General features: G+C 34.8%; 1 protein-coding gene across 4 annotated transcripts in view; it reads right to left on the bottom strand.

Moving 5' to 3' along the window:
- The window catches only part of PDHX (pyruvate dehydrogenase complex component X), an 82,161-nt gene that overhangs the window by 19,649 nt on the left and 35,226 nt on the right, over positions 1–27,286 (bottom strand). For 3 of the 4 annotated variants that reach the window (XM_073216390.1, XM_037019886.2, XM_073216391.1), the window contains 4 exons: positions 24,345–24,544; positions 21,746–21,844; positions 14,617–14,788; positions 12,811–12,958 (listed from right to left, as the gene is read on the bottom strand). In XM_073216390.1, coding sequence (XP_073072491.1) covers positions 12,811–12,958; positions 14,617–14,788; positions 21,746–21,844; positions 24,345–24,544 — 619 coding nt within the window. The remainder of the gene's footprint in view (positions 1–12,810; positions 12,959–14,616; positions 14,789–21,745; positions 21,845–24,344; positions 24,545–27,286) is intronic. The other variant, XM_073216389.1, reaches the window with a different exon arrangement.

Below are 27,286 nucleotides of genomic sequence, written 5' to 3'. Positions count from 1 at the left end.
ACAAACCTAAATACTGCCAAACTGTCATGGTAACGGTCAGCTGCTTGTCTAATTCATAGCTCTTCTAATTCAAAATCCAGAAACACATAAACATTTTTGTTTGTTAAAAAATCCCTTAAAGGAATAGGAATATAAATGGATTCCCAGCGCTGAAAGAGACTTTTAATGATAACCACATACAAAAGACTTGTTCTACATACATTTATGTGGACACATTTTATGAACTCATTTTCTTACCTCTCATGGCTCCCTTAGTCTCCCTCTCACTTTATCTAATATCCACAGTATCCACATGGAAGACTTCTTAAACCACCTACCACTTAAATCTACCACTCAAGTCCACAGTCCTCCCCTAAAACTCTCTGCCCTCATCATACTCCAACATTTAGTATTCTTGAGTTGATAGACTTTCATCATCTTGAAAGACCTTCTCTTACTTGCTTCTAAGTTGCTACACTGTCCTGATGTTTCATTCTTTGCCCATTCATCTTCTATCGTGGACAGCTCCCCAGGCCAAGAACTTTTTGTTCCATAGTTTTGATGTAATTTTTATGAGGATTTCTCCAAATTCTACCTCCAATCCAGATATATCAGGAACTTCTGACTTAGATATCCAATTTCCCACTTGACATTTCTAATAGGCATCTCTAATATGTACAGAGACTTTTTCCAAGTTCTTTTATTTTTAACTCTTTATTATGGAAATTTTCAAAAAATATTGTTGGTGACATTTAATGTGAAGAGAGTACGAAATAAAACTGTTGAACAATGCTGGTGATAACAAGTTATCAACCTGATACACAGTGAAAATTTGTCTGTAACTTCTGCCTACCCAAAAACTTAACCACTAATAGCCTACAGTTGACTGGAACCCTTACAGATAACATAAATAGTTGATTAACACAGATTTTGTGTGTTATATGTATTATATACAGTACTCTTACAATAAATACACTAGAGAGAAGAAAATGTTTTTCCAAAGTGTTGTAAAATCTCCAAATTATCCTCCAATATAATTATTGAAAAAAATGCATGTGTAACTGGACCCATGCAGTCAAAGCCCATGTTATTCAGTGGTCAACTGTAGTTTGTGAGGGAATGTCAAATATTCTCACATGCATACTGTTAAAAAACAGGGTAGGACATGTTCACAGAATATCATATACTACATAGTATTATATAAAAAAGAAGAGTGGGAATACACAGATAATGTAGGCTCTTTGAAGACTCACCAGAAAACTCCTAATTATAAAGACATACCAAACCAGGACCATGAAAAGATACTAATCTGTCTCTCCACTGAAACAGTACTGTTTCTTGCTTCATGAAAGGAGGGAACCAGGAAAACCATTCCCATAATAATCTCTGTATCATGACTAAGCAAGTGCAATCTGAGAACTAGAGGGGAGCTTCTAGTCAACATTTTGAATATTGATACTGTCTCTAAAATAGGTTTCCATTTGGTTCCCTAAAATTTAAAGCTGTCAGGTTGTCTTTATATAAAATATACAAAGTCCATATCTAAATTGATTTTTCAGTCCTGCTGTCAGTTAGGATGTAGAAAGCAACAAAAGGAAGTTTTACCACCCTATGAGAGCAAGAGAAAAAGCAAAATAATGTATAAAATCATAACTTTTTTTTAGCCTATTAGGTAGCTGAGGTTACAAGGCAAAAAGGTGGACTGAATGTCAAAGGGTGATGATCTATCTGTTCTGAGGAAAGAGAAACTCATGAAGTGATTAACCACTGTCAGAGGATGGAAAAGTACAGAACAGAGTATGGGACAATGTGTATGAACCTACAGGACTACCAGCAGGGATATGGAAACTACAAAAACATTCAATGGAAATCAAGGGGAAACAAACATGCTTTCAAAGATGAATTTTTTTTGGTCAAGCTTCCCAGACTAAACATAACAGAGAAAAGAATCAGTGAGATTGGAGCTGGGTCAACATAAATTATCCAAACAGAAACACAAAGAGAGAAACTTGTACTGGTGAACAAAAAAGAACAGAAGATCTGAAGATTTGGGATCATTCAAACAGTCTAACATTTACAGAGTTCCAAGGAGAAAGTCATCAAGCAGAAAACATACTTAAAAATAATAGCAGGTTTTTTCCAAAACTAATGAAGGATAGCAAATTACAAATCCAAGAAGCTCAGAGAAACCGAAAGAGGATAAATAGAAAAAAACCTAAGGCATATAGTAGCAGATTGCTAATGGAGAAAATCCTGAACGCAAACAGAGGAGGAAAAAGATACAAAGGAGCAAATATTAAGAATGTCAGCAGATATTCTGTATGTCAGAAGGTAATGGAATGGTATCTTTAAAGTACTAAAACTAGAAGCCTATTTACTCAAAATCTTATACCCAGCAGAAATCTCAAAAATGAAGGAGATAACACCCATTAGGATGGCAACTGTCAGGAACAGTTGTTGGTGAGTGTGTTGAGAAAATGGAATCTTGTGCACTGCTGATGGGAATGCAAAATAGTGTAGTCATAATGGAAAACAGTGCGACAGTGTCTCAAAATATTAAGAATTTAATTACCAGATGATCCAACAATATTTCTGGGGATATACCCAAAGATTTGAAAGCAGAGACAGAAAGAGGTATCTGTACATTGTTTTCTACAGCAGCATTACTCACAGCAGTCAAAAGGTGGAAGCAATCCAAGTGTCTACTGACAGATAAATGGATAATCAAAATGTGGTGAAATACACACAATGGATTATTCAGTCTTAAAAAGTAAAGAAATCTTGACATATGTTATGACATGGATGAACTTTGAGGAGGATATGCTAAGTGAAATTAGACAGCCCAAAAGGACAAGTAATATATGGTTCCACTTACATGAGCTACTTAGAGTAGTCAAATTCACAGGGACAGTGGAATGGTGGTTGCTAGGGGTTGGGGGGAGGTGGAATACGGTGTTACTGTTTAATGGGTACAGAATTTCAGTTTTGTACAATGAGGAGTTTTATGGATGGATGGTGGTAATGGCTAAACAGAGATGTGAATGTACTTAATATCACTGAAGTGTACACTTAAAAATGGTTAATATGGTAAAGTTTATGTTGTGTATATTTTGCCACAATTAATAATTAAAGGAAGGGAAAAACTGAAAGAGAAATAGAATTTGTCAGACAAAAGCTGAGAGAATTTATTGCCAGCCAACCTGTTCTACAAGAAATATTAAGGGAAACTCTTCAGATAGAAAAAGCATCATACCAGATAGCACTATGGATCTATAGAAAGAAATGAAGAATGCTAAAAATATTAAAAATATGGGCAAATATAAGAAGACTTAAAATCTCATTTTAAAAGCTCTTTATAGTTGATTTGCTAAATTGAAAAGCATAAAACATACATTCTGGTGTTATCATATGTAGAAATAAAACATAACAGCACAAAAGATGAGAGGAAATGAAGGTATTATTGCTTTAAGATTCTCTTATTATGAAGTGATATAATAAAAATTTGAAGGGAGACTGTGATAAATTAAAGAATTAAAGTGTAAACCTTAAGAGAACCACCACAAAAGACAGGTGAGATAAAATAGAAATAAAATGGAATCAGAAGTTAAAACATAACTAATTCAACAGGAGGCAAGAAAACAGGGAAAAAACAAAGAGATGGGACAAATAAAAACAAAGGATAGACAGAAAGCCAAGATGGCAGCGTGAGTAGGTCAGTGGAAATCTCCTCCCAAAACCATATATATTTTTGAAAATACAACAAATACAACTAATCCTAAAAGAGAGACCAGAAGATACAGTACAACAGCCAGGCTACATCTACATCTGCGAGAACTCAGCATCTCAAGAAGGGGGTAAGATACAAGCCATGGCCTGGAGGGACACAAGCGCACCCCCCAACCCAGCTCGCTGGCAGGAGAAGAGGAGTCGGAGCAGGGAGGGAGTGGGAGCCCAGGACTACTAAATACCCAGCCCTAGTCATCCGCACCAGGAGCACAGACACACATTGTGTACTGTGCTGGATATTAGGGAAACATAACAGTAAAATCTGCAAGTGGGTCCCCACAGTTGGCACCCTGGGACAAAAGAAAAGCGAGTGCTTTTTGAAAGTCTTAAAGGGACAGGGGACTTAGAGCTGGATGGAAGCGTCCTGGCACACTCAATCCAGCAGCTGAGAATTCCAGGGAACTCCAGGCACCCTAACACCCTGGGCGGCAGCACAGCTCTGAAGCCCCTCATGGCAATAAACAGCCTCCCATCCATTCCCCCCCTGGCGCGGCCCTGCCATAGCAGGGGAGTGGTTGCAGGAGCGGCCACACCCACAGCAACCTCCTAGAGCTTCCGCTGCAGCCACCCAGGCCAGAATCAGAGGACGAGCCGGCGTGCGGCAGCCTAACACAGGCAGAGGAAGCCGGAACAGGGTGCAAAAGGTTGCCGTTCTCGAAGGAGAGCACACCTGGCACGCCTGCCTCTCCTGTGGGGCTCTAGGCTGCCCTGATGGCTGCCCCACTGGTGGTACCTCAGGAAATAAAACGGGAAGCTGCTTTTCATGTGTGGAACGTTGTTCTCCCAGCTGACACACATGCCAAATGCCAATGACTACATCTATTGCAATGAAAAGCCAGAAGAATTTGATTCAGTGCAGAATTACCCAGAAAACCCCTGAGAAGGAACCTGGGGAGATAGATTTAACCAATTCTCCTGAAAAAGAATTCAAAATAAAGGTCATAACCATGCTGATGGAGCTGCAGAGAAAAATGCAAAAGCTAACGGATAAAGTTGGGAGGGAGAATACAGAAATAACACAATCTCTGGAAGTACTTAAAAGCAGAATGGATGAGGTGCACGATGCTGTTAATCGAATAGATATCAGAGAAGAGAAACACAGAGAGGCTGACGCAGAGAGAGATAAAAGGATCTCCAGGAATGAAAGAATATTAAGAGAACTATGTGACCAATCCAAACAGAACAATATCTGTATTATAGGGGTACCAGAAGAAGAAGAGAGAGAAAAAGGGATAGAAAGTGTATTTGAAGAAATAATTGATGAAAACTTCCCCAAACTGGGGGAGGAAATGGTCACTCAGACCACGGAAGCCCACAGAACTCCCAACATAAGGGACCCAAGGAGAACACCAAGACACAAGACACGTAATAATTAAAATGGAAAAGATCAAGGACAAGGACAGAGTATTAAAGGCAGCCAGAGAGAGAAAAAAGGTGACCTACAAAGGAAAACCCATCAAGCTATCATGAGATTTCTCAACAGAAACCTTACAGGCCAGAAGAGAAAGGCATGATATATTTAATGCAATGAAACAGAAGGGCCTTGAACCAAGAATACTGTATCCAGCACGATTATCATTTAAATATGAAGGAGAGATTAAACAATTCCCAGATAAGCAAAAGTTGAGGGAATTTGCCTCCCACAAACCAACTCTACAGGATATTTTAAAGGGATTGCTCTAGACGGAAGCACTCCTAAGGCAAAATAGACGTCACCAGAAAAAATAAAATCACAACAAAGAAAGCAGACCAACCAAATACTAATTAAAGGCAAAAAATAAAATCAACTACTCACAAAAGCAGTCAAAGGAAACACAATAGAGCACAGAATAAAACACCTAACATATAAAGAATGGAGGAGGAAGAATAAGGAGAGAGAGAAATAAAGAATCATCAGACTGCGTTTATTATAGCTTAATAAGCAAGTTAAGTTAGACAGTTAGATAGTAAAGAAGCTACCATTGAACTTTTGGTAACCACGAATCTAAAGCCTGCAATGGCAATAAGTACATATCTTTCAATAATCACCCTAAATGTAAATGGACTGAATGCACCACTCAAAAAACACAGAGTAATAGAATGGATAAAAAAGCAAGACCCATCTATATGCTGCTTACAAGAGACTCACCTCAAACCCAAAGACATACACAGACTAAAAGTCAAGGGATGGAAGAAGATATTTCATGCAAAAAATAGGGAGAAAAAAGCAAGTGTTGCAGTATTAGTATCAGACAAAATAGACTTCAGAACAAAGAAAGTAACAAGAGATAAAGAAGGACATTACATCATGATAAAGGGGTGACTCCAACAGAGGATATAACCATTATAAACATATATGCACCCAATACATGAAACAAATACGAACAGAATTAAAGGAGGAAATAGAATGCAATGCATTCATTTTAGGAGACTTCAACATACCACTCACTCCAAAGGACAGATCCACCAGACAGAAAATAAGTAAGGACACAGAGGCATGGAACAACACACTAGAACAGATGGACCTAACAGACATCTGCAGAATTCTACACCAAAAAGCATCAAGATACACATTCTTCTCAAGTGCACATGGAATATTCTCCAGAATAGACCACATACTAGGCCACAAAAAGAGCCTCAGTAAATTCCAAAGGACTGAAATTCTACTAACGACTTCTCAGACCACAAAGGTATAAAACTAGAACTAAATTGTACAAAGAAAACAAAAAGTCTCACAAACACATGGAGGCTTAACAACATGCTTCTAAATAATCAATGGATCAATGACTAAATTAAAAAAGAGATCAAGCAATATATGAAAACAAATGACAACAACAGCATAAAGCCCCAACTTCTGTGGGACGCAGAGAAGGCAGTTCTAAGGGGAAAGGATATAGCAATCCAGGCCTCTTGAAAGAAGGAAGAACTATCCCAAATGAATAGTCTAAAGTCGCAATTATTGAAATTGGAAAAAGAAGAACAAATGAGGCCCAAAGACAGCAGAAAGAGGGACATAATACAGATCAGAGAAGAATAAATAAAACTGAGAAGAGTAAAACAATAGAAAAAAATCAATGAAACTAAGAGCTGGTTCTTTGAGAAAATAAAGAAAATAGATAAGCCCCTAGCCAGACTTATTAAGAGAAAAAAAGAATCTACACACATCAACAGAATCAGAAACGAGAAAGGAAAAATCACGATGGACTCCACAGAAATACAAAGAATTACTAGAGAATACTATGAGAATCTATATTCTAACAAGCTGGAAAACCTAGAAGAAATGGACAACTTCCTAGAAAAATACAACCTTCCAAGACTGACCAAGGAAGAAACAGAAAATCTAAACAGACCAATTACCAGCAACAAAATTGAAGCGGAAATCAAAAAACTATCCAAGAACAAAACCCCTGGGCCAGATGGATTTACCGCGGAATTTTATCAGACATACAGAGAAGACATAATACCCATTCTCCTTAACATTTTCCAAAAAATAGAAGAGGAGGGAATACTTCTAAACTCATTCTATGAAGCCAGCATCACTCTAATACCAAAACCAGGCAAAGACCCCACCAAAAAAGAAAATTACAAACCAATATCCCTGATGAACATAGATGCAAAAATATTCAACAAAATATTAGCAAACCGAATTCAAAAATACATTAAGAGGATCATACACCATGACCAAGTGGGATTCATCTCAGGGATGCAAGGATGGTACAACATTTGAAAATCCATCAACATCATCCACCACATCAACAAAAAGAAAGACAAAAACCACATGATCATCTCCACAGACGCTGAAAAAGCATTTGACAAAATTCAACATCCATTCATGATAAAAACTCTCAACAAAATGGGTATAGAGGGCAAGTACCTCAACATAATAAAGGCCATATATGATAAACCCACAGCCAACATCATACTTAACAGCGAGAAGCTGAAAGCTTTTCCTCTGAGATCGGGAACTAGACAGGGATGCCCACTCTCCCCACTGTTATTTAACATAGTACTGGAGGTCCTAGCCACAGCAATCAGACAAAACAAAGAAATACAAGGAATCCAGATTGGTAAAGAAGAAGTTAAACTGTCACTATTTGCAGATGACACGATACTGTACATAAAAAACCCTAAAGACTCCACTCCAAAACTACTAGAACTAATATCGGAATTCAGCAAAGTTTCAGGATACAAAATTAATACACAGAAATCTGTTGCTTTCCTATACACTAACAATGAACTAGCAGAAAGAGAAATCAGGAAAAGAATTCCATTCACAATAGCATCAAAAAGAATAAAATACCTAGGAATAAACCTAACCAAGGAAGTGAAAGACCTATACCCTGAAAACTGCAAGAAACTCTTAACAGAAATTAAAGAGGACACTAACAAATGGAAACTCATCCCATGCTCCTGGCTAGGAAGAAATAATATTGTCAAAATGGCCATCCTGCCTAAAGCAGTCTACAGATTCAATGCAATCCCTATCAAAATACCAATAGTATTCTTCAACTAACTGGAACAAATAGTTCTAAAATTCATATGGAACCACTAAAGACCTCAAATAGCCAAAGCAATCCTGAGAAGGAAGAATAAAGTGGGGAGGATCTCACTCCCCAACTTCAAGCTCTACTACAAAGCCACAGTACTCAAGACAATTTGGTATTGGCACAAGAACAGAGCCACGGACCAGTGAAACAGAATAGAGACTCCAGACATTAGCCCAAACATACATGGTCAATTAATATACGATGAAGGTGCCATGGACATACAATGGGGAAATGACAGTCTCTTGAACAGATGGTGCTGGCAAAACTGGACAGCTACATGTAAGTGAATGAAACTGGATTACTGTCTAACCCCATACACAAAAGTAAATTCAAAGTGTATCAAAGACCTGAATGTAAGTCATGAAACCATAAAACTCTTAGGAAAAAACATAGGCAAAAATCTCTTGGACATAAACATGAGTGACTTCTTCATGAACATATTTCTCCAGGCAAGGGAAACAAAAGCAAAAATGAACAAGTGGGACTATATCAAGCTGAAAAGCTTCTGTACAGCAAAGGATACCATCAATAGAACAAAAAGGCATCCTACAGTATGGGAGAATATATTCATAAATGACAGATCCGATAAAGGATTGACATCCAAAATATATAAAGAGCTTGCACACTTCAACAAACAAAAAGCAAATAATCCAATTAAAAAATGTGCAGAGAAGCTGAACAGACACTTCTCCAAAGAAATTCAGATGGCCAACAGACACATGAAAAGACGCTCCACATCGCTAGTCATCAGAGAAATGCAAATTAAAACCACAATGAGGTATCACCTCACACCAGTAAGGATCACCACCATCCAAAAGACAAACAACAACAAATGTTGTCGAGGTTGTGGAGAAAGGGGAACCCTCCTACACTGCTGGTGGGAATGTAAATTAGTTCAACTATTGTGGAAAGATGTATGGAGGTTCCTCAGAAAGCTCAAAATGGAAATACCATTTGACCCAGGAATTCCACTTCTAGGAATTTATCCTAAGAAGGCAGTAGCCCAATTTGAAAAAGACAGATGCACCCCTATTTTTACTGCAGCGCTATTTACAATAGCTAAGAAATGGAAGCAACCTAAGTGTCCATCAGTAGATGAATGGATAAAGAAGATGTGGTATATATACAAATGGAATATTATTCATTCATAAGAAGAAAACAAATCCTACCATTTGCAACATGGATGGAGCTAGAGGGTATTATGCTCAGTGAAATAAGCCAGGTGGAGAAAGACAAGTACCGAATGATTTCACTCGTATGTGGAGTATAAGAACAAAGAAAAAACTGAGGGAACAAAACAGCAGCAGAATCACAGAACCCAAGAATGGTCTAACAGTTACAAAAGGGAAAGGGACTGGGGAGGATGGGTGAGAAGGGTGGGATAAGCAGGGGGGGAAAAGAAAGGGGGCATTATGATTATCATGTGTAATGGGGGGGCACAGGGAAGGCTGTGCAACACAGAGAAGACAAGTAGTGATTCTACAGCATCTTACTATGCTGATGGACAGTGAGTGTAATGCGGTTTGTAGGGGGGGACTTGGGGATGGGGGGAGTCTAGTAAACATAATGTCCCTCATGTAATTGTAGATTAATGATACAAAAAGAAAAAAAAACAAGGAAAAAAAAAACAAAACAAAGGATAAAACAGTAGAAAGGAAAAGGAAAGGACAAAATCTTTATATGTGAATAACACCTTAATTAAGAGAAAAGAGACTGCAGGATTGGATAAAAAAGTAAGAAACAACTATGCTGCCTGCAAGAAACCAGTTTAAGTATAAAGACCCACTTATTAGAAGTGAAAAGATATGAAAAGATATAAAAACACTGATCAATGAAAGTTGGAGTATTATATCAATATCAGATTAGGAATTCTTGAGAATAAGAAATATTACAACAGGAATTGACAGGAACATTACATGACAGATCTATTCATCAAGACCACCTAAAAATCCTAAAACTGTTATGTACCCAGTAACATATCTTTGAAATACATGATGCAAAAACTGATAGAACTAACACTGGAAACAGACAAACTCACAACTATAGTTGGGGAGTTCAACACTTCTCTTTCAAAATTGATAGAACAAATAGATAGGAAATCAGGGCATAAAAAGACATGTGAACAATAATACTACCAACCAACTTTACCCAACTGGTATTGACAGAACACTCGTCAAAACAGAAGCAGAACATATATTCTTTTTTTTAAGTACATGTGAAAAAAGAACCAAGAGAGACCATATAATGACTATAACATCTCAAAAAATTTAAGATTTAAGTCATACAAAATGTCTCTAAACACAATGGAGTTAAGCTAGAAATTATAAAAGAAAAGCTGAAAAGTACCCAAATATTTGGAAATGAAACTCATACTTTCTATCTATATATATAGATATATCTATCTATCTATATATATCTATATATATCTATATAGATAGATATATATTAAGTCATACTTAATAACTCACAGATTGAAAATCACAAAGGAAATTAGAAAACATCTTAAATTGAATGAAAGGGAAAATAAAACATCAAAATTTGTGGGATACATCTAAAGCACTGTACAAAAAGAATATAAAAGCATTATATGCTTATGTGATGTTTATTAAATCTATCTCAGTTTAAGAAACTAGAAAAAAAGGAGTAAATTAAACCCAAAGCAAATAGAAAAAAGGAAACAATAAAGGTGAGAGCGGAAATCAATGAAAACAAGATTATAGAAACAATAGTTAATGAAATCAAATACTTATTCTTTTGACAAGAATAAAATTGGTAAACCTCTAGCCAACCTGATCAAGTTAGAAGACAGAAATTACTAATATCAAAACTGCACACATCAGTTCAAATCATTGAGATGTTGGAAATTTAATAAAATAATATTATGAACAACTTTATGCCAATACAGCGGCCTTTATCCTCAGTTTTGCTTTTCCATGGTTACCTGTGGTCAACCACAGTCCAGAAGCAAATAATCCTCCTTCTGATGTATTGTCAGAAGGTCAGTACTAGCCTAACCCTACATCACACTGCCTACGTCATTCATCTCACTTCATTTCATCAGATAGGCATTTTATATGTTACATCATCACAAGAAAGGAGAGTATCATATGAGATATTTTGAGAGACATTTGGGTGCATAACTTTCTTTTATAGCATGTGGTTACAACTGATTTTACTATTAGTCATTATTGTTAATCTCTTACTGTGCCTAATATATAAATTAAACTTTATTATAGGTGTGTATGGATATGAAAAAGCATAGTATAAATAGAGTTCGGTACTACTTACAGTTTCAGGCTTCCATTAGAGATTTTGGAACATAACCCTCATGTATAAGGGGAGACTACTGTATATTTGATAACTTAAATAACAAATACAAATTCCTTGAAAGACAAACTACCAAAGTTCATTCAAGAAGAAATAGATAGCATATCTATTTTAAAATACTGATGACCTAGTTAAAAATCTCCCCACAAAGAAAATCACAGGCCTAGAAAACTTCACTGGTGAATTCTACCAAACATTTAGAAAGGAAGTAAAACCAGTTCTACTCTAACTCTTCCAGAAAACAAAGAAGAAGGAAATATAGCCCAATTCATTCTACAAACTCTGAAGACAAACCCAGAAAAAAATACCTCAAGGAAACTATAAGACAGTACTTCTCATGTACATAAATATAAGGACTCTGAGCAAAATTTTAGAAAATGAAATCAAGTAATAGATGAGAAAATTAACAATTAAATGAGTTTTATAAAGAAATACAAAGTTAATTCAACATCTGGAAATCAGCCAATATAATTTACCATAACAGACTGGAAAACATTACCACAAAAGATACATAAAAGCATCTGACAAAATTCAATATCCATTCAGGCTTAAACTCTCAACAAATTAGGAATGTCAATTTCCTCAACGTGAAAAAAGGAATCTAAAAACCTACAGCTAATATTATAGATTGAATGCTTTCTCCCAAGAACAAGGCAAGAATGCCTGGTTTCACTATTTACCTTCATCACTGGACCAGAGGTCTTAGCAAGTGGAACAAAGCAAGAAAATGAAATAAAAGCCATATATACTGGAAAAAGAAATAAAACATCAAACATCAATTTGGGCCATAATTCATATGGCTCTCAGCAATCTTAGTCTTGTTTACTAGAAAATTATAAATTTAATAACCTAAAAACTCATTTTGAAGAATAAAAAATTAAAGCTTGTGTATAAAGAAGAGTGGTATCCAAGATACATTTATAATCTAAAATATTCTTAAATCAGTTTGGATTTTATAATTTCTAAAATGTTAACTGCTTTGTTGAGATATCATACTCTAAAAAAAAATGATTTATTCAATACTATGGAACCAGTTTGTTTCTTAGAGGAAAAGAGAACCAATTCTTTTCTCTAGAACTAAAATATACCCAGATGATGAAATTACAATAAAAAGCTACATGATGTGCATTTTATAAAGGATTTTATGATAATTAGCATGTGCATTGAATGAAATAAATTTAACTTTACTTACCTCTGACCAGATTTTGTCTAACTTTTAAAACAGCTCCAAGGTCACAGTCAGCAGTAGCATATGCATGAGGTACAGTACTTTTAGACTCAGTCAACCTCTTGGCAATAACTCTTCGAATATTGCTAGGAGGAATTTCTGTGAATGTGCCCTGCAAAGAAATTGCAATCTGTCCATTAAACCTTAAATGGAAGTGGAAAAAACAAACAAGCTTTATAACTGAAACCTAGTCTCAGTGTATTAACCTTTGCTATATAATTAAAGATTAATATAGGAAAAGTACTATTAAAATTTCTTAGTATAAGACAGAAAACATAAGGGATCTGAGGATTTTAACTTTATAATAAAGTATGATTATACAAAGAAGAAGCAAAATTCATGTTTCAGTTGTGAATGTGACATCTTAAGTTACTATGTTAAAGATGATTACAAAGAATTCTTCCAAATCATGAATAATTCCCCCACAGGTGTGCCTGTGTATGAGACAGAAACAGACACACACACAGACACAAACCCTTCCTCCAATACACAAACCCCACCTGTAAGCAACTTTTGTTACAAATATCACTTCTTAATAAAACTCAAAGCATCAAATAAATCAAGAAACAAACCACAAGCAATTCTAACTTATAAAAATGGGAGTAGAAAAAGATAATTCCATATACTGGATCATCTGCCAAATTATTTCTATTTGGTTTGTAATTTAAAAAATGAAAATCGTATCAGTACCTAACTTCCTAGAAATGCATAATATAAAGTATGAATGAGATTAATAAAATCTTCCTGTAACTTTACTGTAGCTTTTCCATTCCGTTCTTTGAACCTTTAATAAAAGTATGATGGACCTTAAACTATGTCTAATTCCTTCCTTGTCCTTCACTCCATTCTGGGACCAGATTACAACCACTCCAGAGTTAATGCAAAGCAGCTGAAAGCACAGCTGATTTCTTAGGGCACTAAATATATTACAAATATTTGATTAAGTTAGCAAAGTACTTGATCAAACAGAATTAAATGCTTTCTATATACTACAAGAATTTGAAAGTAAGGTTTATATACCTAATTTGAATAACTTACTTTTTAAATATATGATTTGATTACACATAAAAAAATTTTTTGTCTATCTAGTCATGAGTGTGCATTAAAAAATGTTTCCCATGAAATCTGTAGTTTTCTATTTTAAAATGGTATATTGGAATAAATTTCTCCATTAGAAAAGAGCAGGATAGGCTTATTTATTTATTTACATGTTTTCTCAGTCCCCATTCAATTTTACATAACCTTGATTATCTTGCACATCTCTTGATGGGAAGCAAATGACATGAAAGGTACAAATAAAGGAAGACAAGAGACAAAATGAAGTAAGGGTTACTACACTGAATGTACCTCAGAAGGAAAGAACAATCAGTTACACAGTTATGGTTTTTCATAGTGTGACCAACAATTGCCTTAGTCAAAAATAAAACACATCTACAAAAGGAGGGTAGTGTTAACTACCAATTACTAGCACCACACTGGAGAAAAAAGACATGAAAAATATCATGATTATAGACTATATAATTGAAACTGAAGTTGTAGAACTTGTGGTACATTTCAGCTGAATCACACTTCTAATGTTCTCTTTGGAAGACAGCACTATATACAAACTGGGTTTGTGTTGCTAGTCTGCAAAACAATGCATTCTGAGTATTTTATCATCATTTTAGCTGCTACTAAAATGGACTGGTAAAAGTACTTGTAAAACATACAGTAATGATTATTTTCTCACACTTAAATATGAAAAATAAAAATCTACTCAGATGACATTACCACATTAGGTTGTCCAGGAGTTGACAGTGGCGGGAACATCGGCCTTGGGTAAGATGGCTTGGTTATGGCCGGAGGAGGCAAAGGCTCTATGGGAATGGCTGGAGGCGCTGGGGCAGGTATGGATTCAGGGATCTTGCCCATCTGTTTCAACTGGAGCAGTTTGAGAGCATCCCTGGAGATAAGAAGGAATTAAGATAACCCTGGTTAGCAACAAGGAATGTAAGAGAACTTTTAGAAAATGGAAACAAAATGTGGGGGAAGATACAAAAATATATAGATGTTGAGCTTATAAATGCAAAATAATTTTTTTGAGCTAGACAAATTGATCTTACCATATTATTAGCATATTATTTGTCCAATGGCTACAATATTTGTATGTTTCAAAAAACTGAACAATTAAAATTGTACCAAAGGATTAGGTTTAGTTATTTTTAAAAAGGAAATTAGTCTTTTTCTCCAGGAATAGGGAGGGAATCATTTGGTAGATGAATAATTCATCTGTTAGTTATTATTGCTGCAAAACAATACTCTCATTCTGTATCTTGGAAATAATTTTTATATGGCATTCAGAAAGTGTCAAGTTTATTGTACTTATAACTTTTATTAGGATTATTTACTAAATCATTGTTAATTCTGGTGTAAATTAGCTTGTTTATGGCCAGGAAATCATACCATTTAAAACTGTGCTATGTTATCAGCACAATCTCATGTAATAAACCTGACCCACATCATCATTTAGAATGAGAAATAAATAAGTAGCAGACTTGCCTTTGCATTATGCTGTACATGAAGTTATCTTTGCTTTTTAACAGGATATAATTAGAGTACTAAAGATGTCTAGCTTTCAATCTATTCTGTTACAGTGTATTTAATGAAGAATTTTCTTAATAGTTTTTTCAAAAATTTTAATAACTGATAACTTAGATTTTTTCAAAAATAAAATTTTACATTTTGAAAATGTTTTAAATAGAAAAAAAATTTAAGTTTTTACATAATCTAAAAACAACTTAAGTGTGACACAAATCTAAAGGCAAATTATTTTTTTCAAATTTATGTTAAAAATTTGGTATTGTTTATCAAAAGAATTTCTGAAGAGAAAAACCTAGGCATCTATCGGGCATATTTGAGATGACAATCATCCTCCTCTCAAAGAAAACCTTTTACTTAATATCTATGGCAACATTGTAGGCAGAATTCTTCTGGCCCCAATATTCTTGTTACTTGTGTACACACTCCATCCACATAAGCCCTTTTGAGTGTGGGTGGGCCTGTGAATACGGTGCATGATTAATTTACATTACATGTCAAAGGTGATGGATTTTGTAGACATAATTAAGGTCCTAAATCCATTCACACCAAGTTAATCAAAAGGCAAATTATCCTAGAGAGGTCAGACATAAGAGACATGCCCTTCAAAAGGAACTGGAAATTCCTGTAAGAGATTTGAATGGAAAGAGATCCTCCTGTCGGCAAACGGGCATTTGTCAACATCTTATGGAGATGACCAAGTGGCAAGGACTTGAGAGGAGGCTTCTAGGAGCTGAGACCAGTTCTTGGTTGACAGCTAGCAAAGAAACAGTGGCCAGAGTCCTATAACCACAAGGAACTGAACTCTGCCAACAACCATGTGAGATTCCAACCTTCAGGTAAGAGTCTACCCTGGCCAACATCTGGATTTCAGCCTTGTGGACCATAGCTGAGAGCCCAGCCATGCTGGGCCTGGACCCTGACTCACAGAACTGTTAGATAATAAGTAAATGCTGTTTTAAGCTACTAACTTTGCTGTAATTTGTTATGCAGCAATAGCCAACTGACATGGGCAGGAATGCTCTAACCTGGGGCACATGGTTAGAGGGATCCCTCAAGGCACAATGGTACATTTTTTAGGAAGGAGGGTCAACACTTTTGTATCATGTCCAGAAAGGGATGCATGAAGTTCAATTAACTGCAACTAACCTACTCATTTAAAAATTAAGGAGCTGAGGTTTAATAAGAGGTCAGACTGACAAAAAAAAACTAAAATGTTTTATCATCTTGGATACCTAAGTACTGAAAAATGGAATAGAAGTGGAAAACAGAGGCTTTACGTATGTATTGTGCTTAATTATGTAATCTTACACCAGCCAAGTGATGGAGGGTATTATTAGTCCCCATTTATAGATGAGTAAGTAGGTTCAAAGAGGTTAAATTCCTTGTCTAAGTTAACATTTCTCAAGCACCTATTCTATCCCAGATGTTTTTGATACAATTTTAAACAAGCCACTTCCCATCAAGGAGTTTTATTCTATAGGGCAGCCATACATTAATCAAGTAAACAAATGAAAAGACATTGAGGCACCATAAAGAAAATACAACAGAGTAATGGGAGAGTTGGAATAGAGAAGCGTTATTTAAGACAGGAGGCTCAAGGCAGGCCTGAGGAGGTAGTATTTATGTGCAATGATGTGAAAGAGCAAACCTCCGAAAGAACTAGGAAAAGCACATTTCTAGAGAAAGAGAACAGCAAGTGTAAAGGCAGGGAAAATAGGGCTTTCTCTAGAGCAGATGGAAGACCACTGTCACAGGAGTGCAGTGAACGAGGTGGAGAGGGTTAAAAAATGAAGTTGGGAGGTAGACAGCTCAGTGCTGACAGAGCTAGGGTCAAACCCTGGGTATGGCCAACTCCAAAGCCTGTGCATTTTCTACTCCTTTTCAAATATATGCAAATTATTGGTATGCAAATTAACTATAAACAAAGACAGAGTCAAAATAACTTTTTCTCTTAAAAAAAGAGTAGAACAGAATTAAATGAGTATCTCAGATTAACATAACTCTGGAATTGAAGGAAGAACTATAATCTACCTAATTTAAAGCTACAGGTAGGACCTGCTGACAAAGGCCATTAGCCCATCACACAAGTAGCATGGGCATAACTGGAGGCAATGCTGGTTCTCGAGGCAAGAGTCACAACATGGTGGTGCTGACAGAGGACTGAGGAGCAGAGGCGGCAGGTGTCCTAGGGAATGACCTTACCTACTGTGGAAGCTTTGACAACAAGCTTACTACTGTTTGGAAATTACCTTTTAATTTACGTATGATATTTATAACCAAAAGCACCATTTTCCAGTTAATTATGATAACATTTACATGTGAAATAAATGACTGTCAATACAATTCTTCCAGATTTGTCCTGAGCCAGAATCACAGCCAGATAAGCAAAAATGTTAGCAGTGATACAAAAGAAGGCCTTCTGTTGATTCAGAAAAATGCTTTCAGTGAAAGACACTTAGCTCTTAAGAGCTCTTACAAGTCACCACCTAATATTACTAGTCCCTTTTCATTATATAAAGTAATTAAATACACCCCTCTATAAAAAACCTATTATTCATCTGGGTTTTAAATAAAATTAAAGTTTAGTATTAGAGTGGCATATCCAAAACACGTTAATGTCCTTATATCAGGATCACTGGTTTACTCTCAGTCATCAGTTGAAAATAAACAAAAAGAACCCCCAATAAACATAAAACAAAATGAGGAGACTAAAGAATCTAAAATATTAACATTTGAATACATCTATTTAAAATAAAATTTTTCACACTAAATGACATATTTTTTTCACTCACAGCATAATGATTACTTCTATTTTGTCAAGCTAAAGGCAGTTCAGGTTCACCCCTGTAGTAATTAAGATTCTTGGGCCAAACTGCACTTGGTAAAGAATAAAATTAAGGAGAAGTCATTAATCATAAACATCTAAATCAAAAATCAATGCTCATCACTGGTTCCCAGTAAACTTTCATTGTTGATTTTATACTTAAATGTACCTCATAATGTACAAATGTTAGTTATTGTTTAATAAAAACCAACAATTCAATTTCTATAATGCAGAGAATGATTTTAATAATTTATGTCCATTAATAGACTCAATTTGAAGAATTATGTGGGCATAAAAGCTACAAAAATTAAGAGAAAAACAAATACAAGATACACTTCTGCAGAAAGGCAGAGGATGCTCTGGTAGTTCACTCAGTGTAGAACCTTCTCTACCAGGATCCCTTTAATCTCAGATTCCTTAGTCTCCTCAACTCAGGTTCAATTTGGGATCCCTCAGAGTTATTTATTTGGGTGGGCTGCTGTGAATTAGTTTTAAAAAGAAGTATCACTGGAAACAGATTTTTGATCCTGTGATATGCATACAAACATGAAATACAACTATGATTTAAGATGTAGGTATACCAACGATGTTAGGCTGAAGGCAAAGAACCTACAACTGTTCTACCTCTGTGACCCTGACATTTGTTTTTCTGAAATAGTTACATGTATAGACCATATAAAGTCTACATGCTTTTGTACAGTATACATTCTGATCAATATGTTTGCTGTAATAAAATACTAAAATAGCAATGATAACACTTATAATTTTCTTCATAAATACAACAGATCAGAGGCACTTCCTCAGCAGTTAGAGCTGATTTTTCTATTCAACTTGCATTTTTAATTGACAATGTGAAGAGGAAGAACATCCCTTAGTATTTCAAGAATGTAAGTTAAGGTATTTTGGAGCAGCTTGTGTCAAAGTCTGTAACTTTTTCAACCTTATCAGAAGATGACATTTCTGTAGATGACACCAGGCCAAAGTTTTTTTCCAAAGCTCACCTTAATGTTAAATCTTTAGTAGTGTACAAAGCAAGAATCCTCAATGACACATGCTTTTAGGATCCCTTTTTGTCATGACATCTTTCATAATGTATCCAATTATGAAGAGAAAAGTTGACTCTCTTACAGTGGGGAGTTAAAAAATAAGGACAGGGAAGAGAGCTGGGTAACAGGAGGAGAAAGATGGCAAAAAGATTAAAAGTAAAAGTTCTTTGATAGTACTCCCTTAGGGTATCCATCAAGATAATACCATTGTGTTCTCCATAGGAAATGTTACATTACCATTATAGTTTTCAACTCAGGTTTAAAATTAAATTGTTCATCATATATGAATTAAGCACATATGCAAAGAGAAGGGAAAAAAGAAGAAATCTTACTTCTTTATTTCACTGCTGTCACACTAATGAATTGCCTTTTAAAACATCACCCAATAAGCAACTTCAAAAGCGTTTTCTCAGATCTCATCTCAACTTCTTATCCATCTCCTAGCTATTTTTCAACACTGGAATTTTAGCCTTCTAAGAAGTTTACCTGTCATTACCTCAATAATAACTATTGCTTTATTATCCACCAAACATAGCTCTCTAGTCCCAAACTATCTCCTGAGAATAATTTTCACATCACTGATCCTAACACCTAAACAGCTTGTCAGCTGACAATAATTTGAAGAATTATGTGGGCATAAAAGCTACAAAAATTAAGAGAAAAACAAATACAAGATACACTTCTGCAGAAAGGCAGAGGATGCTCTGGTAGTTCACTCAGCGTAGAACCTTCTCTACCAGAACCCCTTTAGTCTCAGGGACTCCTGACATATCACTCACTCCAAGACAAATGTTTCCCCAAATCCCTTATTTGTATTTATGGAGCCAATATTTCATCACCAAGACCAGAATCCCAAATTCATTCCTTGATGCTATCTGGTCTATGCGTCACATTCAATCCTTTACAAAGGCTTCTAGATTTTCTATCCTTATAATATTGTCTCTATCAGTAACCTCCCTTTTACTTATTCTGTTCACATTCAAGTATTCATCATCTCATACCTGGATTACTTTATAAGCCTATTAATGCATCTCCTTACCTCAAATCTTTTTCTGCTCCACTTTATCTTATACAAATTTGCATAATTAATCCTTCTAAGATATAGATATGATTATTTTACATTTCACAAAATCTTCAATGATTAGTGAATTAATACACTTTATCTGATCCCTCTTAAGTAAGTCTACCTCATTAGAAAGTAAGTTGCTTTATCCCATTTTTACAGTTTACTAAGACAGAGACTGGCAGATTTACTAAATTAAAATAGAACTAGTAGGTACTAGGTAAGGATTGATGTGGGGGATAAAAAGGCTTAACTGGCTGTCTGGATTCCTAGTTTTAATTTTTTAGTGGCTAGGTGAAACTTTTAAGTCTTTTCACTAAAAATCCACAGTCTAGGATGTTGCCCATCAGTCAGAAGTCAGAACAACTGATTTTTAACTCATGAAGAATGATAGGAACTTCATAGTATGTATTTACAAGAACCACACATGTTTGATTAACAAGTAAGGCTGAAATATGGCTAAATGAGGATATCTAAGAATTAACGCTGTTACTGCTTTCAATTAAAAAAAAATACCCAATAAAAAAATAATGCTTTAATGAGAGTAAAACAACCCAATGGAAAGAAGTGTTGGTTAGTCTCTCGCACTGCCACTTAATAATTTCATAACCTTTGCGCTATCTCAACCTATAAAAATTTATCCAATATATTTGATCACTTCTCATCAATATTAGATAAAGAGGGAATAAGCATACTGCTTTAAAACATTAACTCAATTTAAAAATTTTAATATTACTGCAAAAAGATTTTTGCATGTAGCGCTACAGCAATTTTATGTTGGTTCATATTGATTAATTTTTGTCTTCTACACTAGAGTAAGTTTGAATAGAGTAGGGTTCGTCTGTTTTAATACAGTCTCAAAAGATGCAAAAGTTAAACAAATGAAAAGATGTATCAGTGTTCTTCGATATCCTAAAGATGTTAGTTCTCCCTAAGTTAACTTAAAATGTGACACAATCCCAATAAAAATACCAGACATAGTTCCTTGCCTAACTGCCAGTGGAGCTAGACAAACTCATTTGGAAGAATAACAAAATAAGGATAAACCAAGAAAACTGATTTACTGAAAAAGAACAAGGAGAGCTTGCATAATTACTTCATGCAAACTTAAACAATACAAAGTTTCACACTATAATTTTCTGCATTTATCACCATTTCTAAGGATCTATATTAGTTATCAAATTGGAACTCCTTTTCAGTAATGCTATAATTATTCAGAAAAAAACCCTTGCATAGAATAAAATTTAATACTGACAAAAGCAATTAAAGGTACAAAAGAACAGTGTACTTCCTTTCTTAACACTGAATAAGCTTTTCTCAACATTTTCAGCAAAAGATGATCATGATAAATAATGAAATTGGTTATTACAAAAAGCACAAACATACTCCTTAGTGAATATCCCCCGAGGGCCAGTGGCTGTGCCCTGGCTAGCATCCAGTGTGTGTTTTTCCAGAATATTACGGGCAGCTGGACTTAAACGGAACCTAAGAAGTAAACATGAAGATTAATGGAACCAATTAACACTTACATTTGAATCAAATATATCTGTCAAAAGTTTTGCTGATAATTAGAAAAATAAAAGCATGCAATAAAACTAAAATGACTCTCTTGCAAATAAATTAATCTATACTAACCTGGCTCATATTACTATCAAATCATTTTCATACAAATGTAACTAGTTATTATTTCAAAATAATTCTTCTTTGTTAAGAATATTCAAAAGGAGAGAGCTTTTTTGACTAATAACTTCATATGGCTCCTCATCATATATTTCAATAAGGTATTAACTGTATTGTTCATTTGTATTCTTTCTATGGAAAATATACATAAAACTTACCATTTCAAGCATTTTTACATGTACAACTGAATAGCATTAAGCATAATCACACTGTTATGCAACCATCACTACGGGCCATCTCCAGAACTCTGTCATTCTCCCAAACTGAAAATCTGTACCCATTAAACAGTTACTCCCCATTCCTCCCTCCCCTTCTGGCAACCATCATTCTACTCTGTCTTTACCAATTTGACTACTCTAAGAACTCACAGAAGTGGAACCATACACTATTTCTTCTTTTGTAACTGGCTTATTTTGACTGACTTAGCTTGTCTTCAGGGCTCACCCATGTCATGGTGTGTGTCAGCATTTCTTTCCTTTTTAAGGCTGAGTAACATTCCATTGTATGTATACAGTACTTTTGGACACATGGGTTGTTTCTACCTTTCAGCTATTGTGCATAATGCAGCTACAAACATGGGTATACAGTATCTCTTTTGAGTCCCTGCTTTCAACTTTGAGTATATATTCCCAGAAGACAAATTGCTGGATCACATGGTAGTTCTATTTTTAATTCCTTGAGGAACTGCCATCCTGTTTTCTCCAGAGACTGTACTATTTTACACTACCCCCAACAGTGCACGAGAGTTCTGATTTCTCTGTATCCTCCTCAACCATTGCTATTTTGTTTGTTTTTTTAAAATATAATAGCTATTCTAATGAGTTCAAAGTGGTATCTCATTGTGGTTTTCATTTGCATTCCCTAATTATTTGTGATGTTGAGCATCTTGTCAAGCACTTATTAGCCACCTGCAAATCTTCTTTGGAAGAAATGTATATTTAAATCCTTTGCCTATTTTATTTTACTTCATTTGTTTCGCTGTTCAACTGTATCCTTCATATAATTTTGAAAGTCCTTAGTATTTACATAAAACATTTTTACTTTACATATACATATACTCCAGAAGAGTAAGAGAGGCAAAAACATTTATGTTGATTTTTAGACAAACACACTGGGGCACACCAAAAGGTCAAAACAATTAGGAGTATCTACTCTTCAATTAAGACTTTTAAGCAAAGCAGCAAACACAAATAACTACAGTCAGATGAAAATGTGAAACAGGCTGGGTTCAGAAGTTTATAACTCAGAAATGGGGAGGAAATGTGGCACTTGCTGCACTTTAGGGACACAGCTCTAGGTGACACTGGTTCAGCGTGTGGGCCAGTGCCTCACAGGTCAGCTGGTTTTTAGCCTCCACCATTGGGCCCCAGACCCATTAAGTCTCTAGTGATGGATCTTAACAGAATGGTAGGGTACATACTATTATCTTTGCAAGAGGAGAAGAGCATTAAGTACAAAGCATCCAGGAGCCAACCATCCAATCTTTGCGATAAATGAAAGAGAAAACGAAGGGGAGTTAGGACAATGTAGCCAGAAATATCGTGTGTGGTAACAGGAATTTAAAACTCAATACTTCAAAAACACTGAATTTTTTATGACAAGAATTAACACTGGTAAACTAAAGGAAGAAAATTTTAAATGAATTTTTTGGTTCTTAATAGAACTTTTTCTCTATGAATACCCTCTCCTGATAAAGAAAAAATAATTTTGTATAATTGTAGAGATTAAAATAAACAAATGAAACTTGCTAAAATTTTCAGAATCCATCAATTAAAGTTATGTGAAGCTAAACTAGAACGATGTTTACTAAGTATGTGTTGTTATAGAAAAATTAGACAAAATTGTACTGTGTCAAAAACTCAAATGCAAAACAGATGGAAAACGAACGCATGTTAAAATGTTAATTCCATTTTATACCAGTTGCATATTTGAAACTGAAATTCACATTCATTAGAATTCCATAAACAGAAGCACAACATGAAATCTGGCATATTGAATTCCATTCTGGTATCCCAAAATCAAATCCAAGCTCAACATGGACAAGGATGTTTGCTTGTTGTCCACTGGTGAGCAGGGCTTTCACAGTACCTGGAACACAGCAGGTATTCAGTAACTTATTTGTTTGCTGAATGAACAATGATAGTAAAATAATCATTCCTAGGCCTCAGTTTCCTATAAGAAAAATGGGAAGATGAGCAACTTCCTACTTAGTGTACAAAGTTGTTTTAAATATGATGATTAAAATACCCTAAAAATTGTCATAACATTTTTTTTTTAATATCACCCTTCAAATACACATACTCACTGTGGTTTCCCTGGTATGTGTTCCTTTTTCACAGGGGCAGAAATCTGTAGTTCTGGTGAGGGTGAAGGCACTGGTGGTTTTGAAGCTGGTAATGAAGGACCTATGTCTTTGGGAATTTCAACATGTTTCCAATCTTCTCCTTCTTCAACTAGCAAACCAATTAGGGAACCCAGCCGTATATTTTTAGATCCTTCTTCAACCTACATTTTAAAAAGAAAGTAATTGCTGAGATGGGAAGGCTCATGACCTCCAGCAGTTTATTCCTTTGTTGCGTAATTCTGTTCTGGTTAGAAAGATCTCTTAATTTCAGCTAAAATCTGCTTCCAAGCCAACCTGCCTCCTTCTTCCATCCACCATCTTCCTTTCCTACCTTCCCCCATGTGTACCTTCCTTCACCACTCTTCCCCCTCCTAGTTACAAATCCTACCTCCTGAAATAAAGGAAAAATCTAGAATCTCTCCTCTTTCTGACAGCCTTCAAATATATTAAAAGCTACCATTACCATCTTCCTTTGATGTCAATCAGTACAAATCCAAAACAGAAGACTATTGTTACATAATTCAATTATTTGTCTTCCAAAACAGTTTCTACACAACGGATTAGAAATTCCAAGAGTGCATAAGGGATTAACTTCCCCAAATTAGTCCTATTTACTAAACTAACTTAAAATAAAATCATCTCAGTAAACTTAGTCTCTGGGAAAAAAGAACATTCCATTATATAAATATCTACTCTATATCTACATTATATATGATTATCTACTCTGGTCAACATTTAGTTTCCATCTTTATATTTATTCTCTCCCTATGTATCCATTTATAAAACTTGAGAAATAAATTAAAACCTCACGAATTTTTATAAATATACCAGAAACACGGCAATGTCAGCTAACTAGACACTTTTCATAGGTAATGCCTATTAAAAAGACATGATCGAAGATTGTTTTTTAAACTTAAAGATATTTAAATGTTTTGGCAGCATTAATTTAGAAAGAGTTGATCCTTATTTACTTATTAAAAAAAGTCCCTAGGGAATCTTCAGATGACAATATTTTATAATTCAATACTGGAAGAAAATATCATTCTTTTGAAGTTTTCTATTATTCTCTTTCAATTACTTTAAATAAGGTTCATTACAGATGTAATTTAATGAGTAATAGAATGATAGGCTATAGGATGTTCATTAATACAGTAGTTATAAATATAAACCTATCTCCTAGAATGGGTTTGACATTTCTGAGTAACATTAATTTTTATGCTTATGAGTTTGTGCACTACTCTAAAAATAATAAGACATAAGTTCAGGAGTTAGGAAGCTTTCTAAGTTTACCAGTTTTGATGGAGAAGAACAGGAATAATGCTGTGATGAAGCAAAATATATGTAAGAAATGGGTATATAAAATAAGGACGTTTAGTATTTTTCCACAACTTGAAATTCATTAAATAACCCAGGAACAATTTTTGTCATATATGAACAAGTTCTACTTCTGTGGACCACTCATTTTTTTTTACTATTACGTCAAAAATATAAATTAAGATTATTATTAGGTCAACATTTTTTCTCCTTCTAAAAATGTCTGCCCATTTATTAACTGCTACTCAAAAATCACAAAGTAAAATGACTAATATTCTAAAAAAATTGATAGAAAAAAGCTTTAAGTAAGATGAAGTCCACCTGATGTTAATTCCTATCAAAACTGAATCAGAAATATCTAACGATAGATATCTAACGACAAAAAACAGCACCCAAATATAAAGCATTCTTCTTTAAAAAAAAAAAAAGAACTTTAAAATCAATAGATTTCTGAAATCTGCATCAGACACTATACTGAATATGAACTGGTACCTCACCTTCTGTTTCACTTACTACAATAAATCTGATGAATGATTCCATATATAACCACTGACACCTCCACAAGTAGGCAATAATGAACAATCAGGATTATTTCTATTTTTTACCATGTTTAAATATCAAATAAAAATTTTAACTCACACACATTTTTACCATTAAAAAATGGTACCATGAAGCATGATTCCCAAATATAATGGAAGACAGGTGATATACTACTACACAACCTGAATGAATAAAAAAAGTTACAATAACGTCTATTATAGGTCCCTTTAAAGTCATTAAAATCACTACATTAGTTTAAAGTAACTTCTCTGACTTTTTTCTGTTCCTCACTGCAGTAAGAAATCTTTCAGATGTGTCAGTTTCCTGCAGACATTTGCTTATGTTGTGGTCACCAAATACTCAAAACGGTGTAGATTTAGTAACAGAAGAGTAAATAATGCTCTTTTCAAAACTGTGTTCAGAAACAAAACAACAGGTCTTGCTTCTGCTCCCTCTGTGCTATCACTTAGTGAAGACTTAGTTTAAACCATTATGCAGTTTTAAACTTTTTATTTTTAATGTATACTGTTTAACTTATAAGCACAATGAACTTTGGTTTTAAAGGAAGATTTAAAAGAAAACTGAAGCTGAGCACAAATCAGTGTGACAAGCTAAAATGCAAAGGGTGAGAAGCAGCATTTATTAAGTCCTTAAATAACTGTCTGGTATTCAAGCGCCAGGCACTATTCTAGCACAGTATTAACTCATTCATTTAATTCTCCTAACAACCTTACAAGGCAAGTGCCATTCCTGTTCTCATTTATAGATGAGAAAACTGAGACACAGAAAGGTTAAATAACTTGCTGAAGGCTAGCAAAAAAAAAAAAAAAAGTATCAAGCCAGGATTCAAAGGCAGCCTGAAATTTGAGAGAGCATTCAACATGACATGTACCAAATCTGTAAACTGCATTTACATGATCAACATGATCATATTGCAGCTCAAGATCATGCTACGATTTAAAAAAAAGATTAAAAGAGTGGATTATAACTGATTTAGCTTTTAATTCATAGGGAACATAGACTCGTTTAACACATTGACATGTCACTTA

This window comes from Manis javanica, chromosome 11, assembly GCF_040802235.1.
Source record: "Manis javanica isolate MJ-LG chromosome 11, MJ_LKY, whole genome shotgun sequence".
Classification (NCBI taxonomy): Eukaryota; Metazoa; Chordata; class Mammalia; order Pholidota; family Manidae; genus Manis; species Manis javanica.
This window is presented reverse-complemented; position numbering and strand designations above follow the sequence as displayed.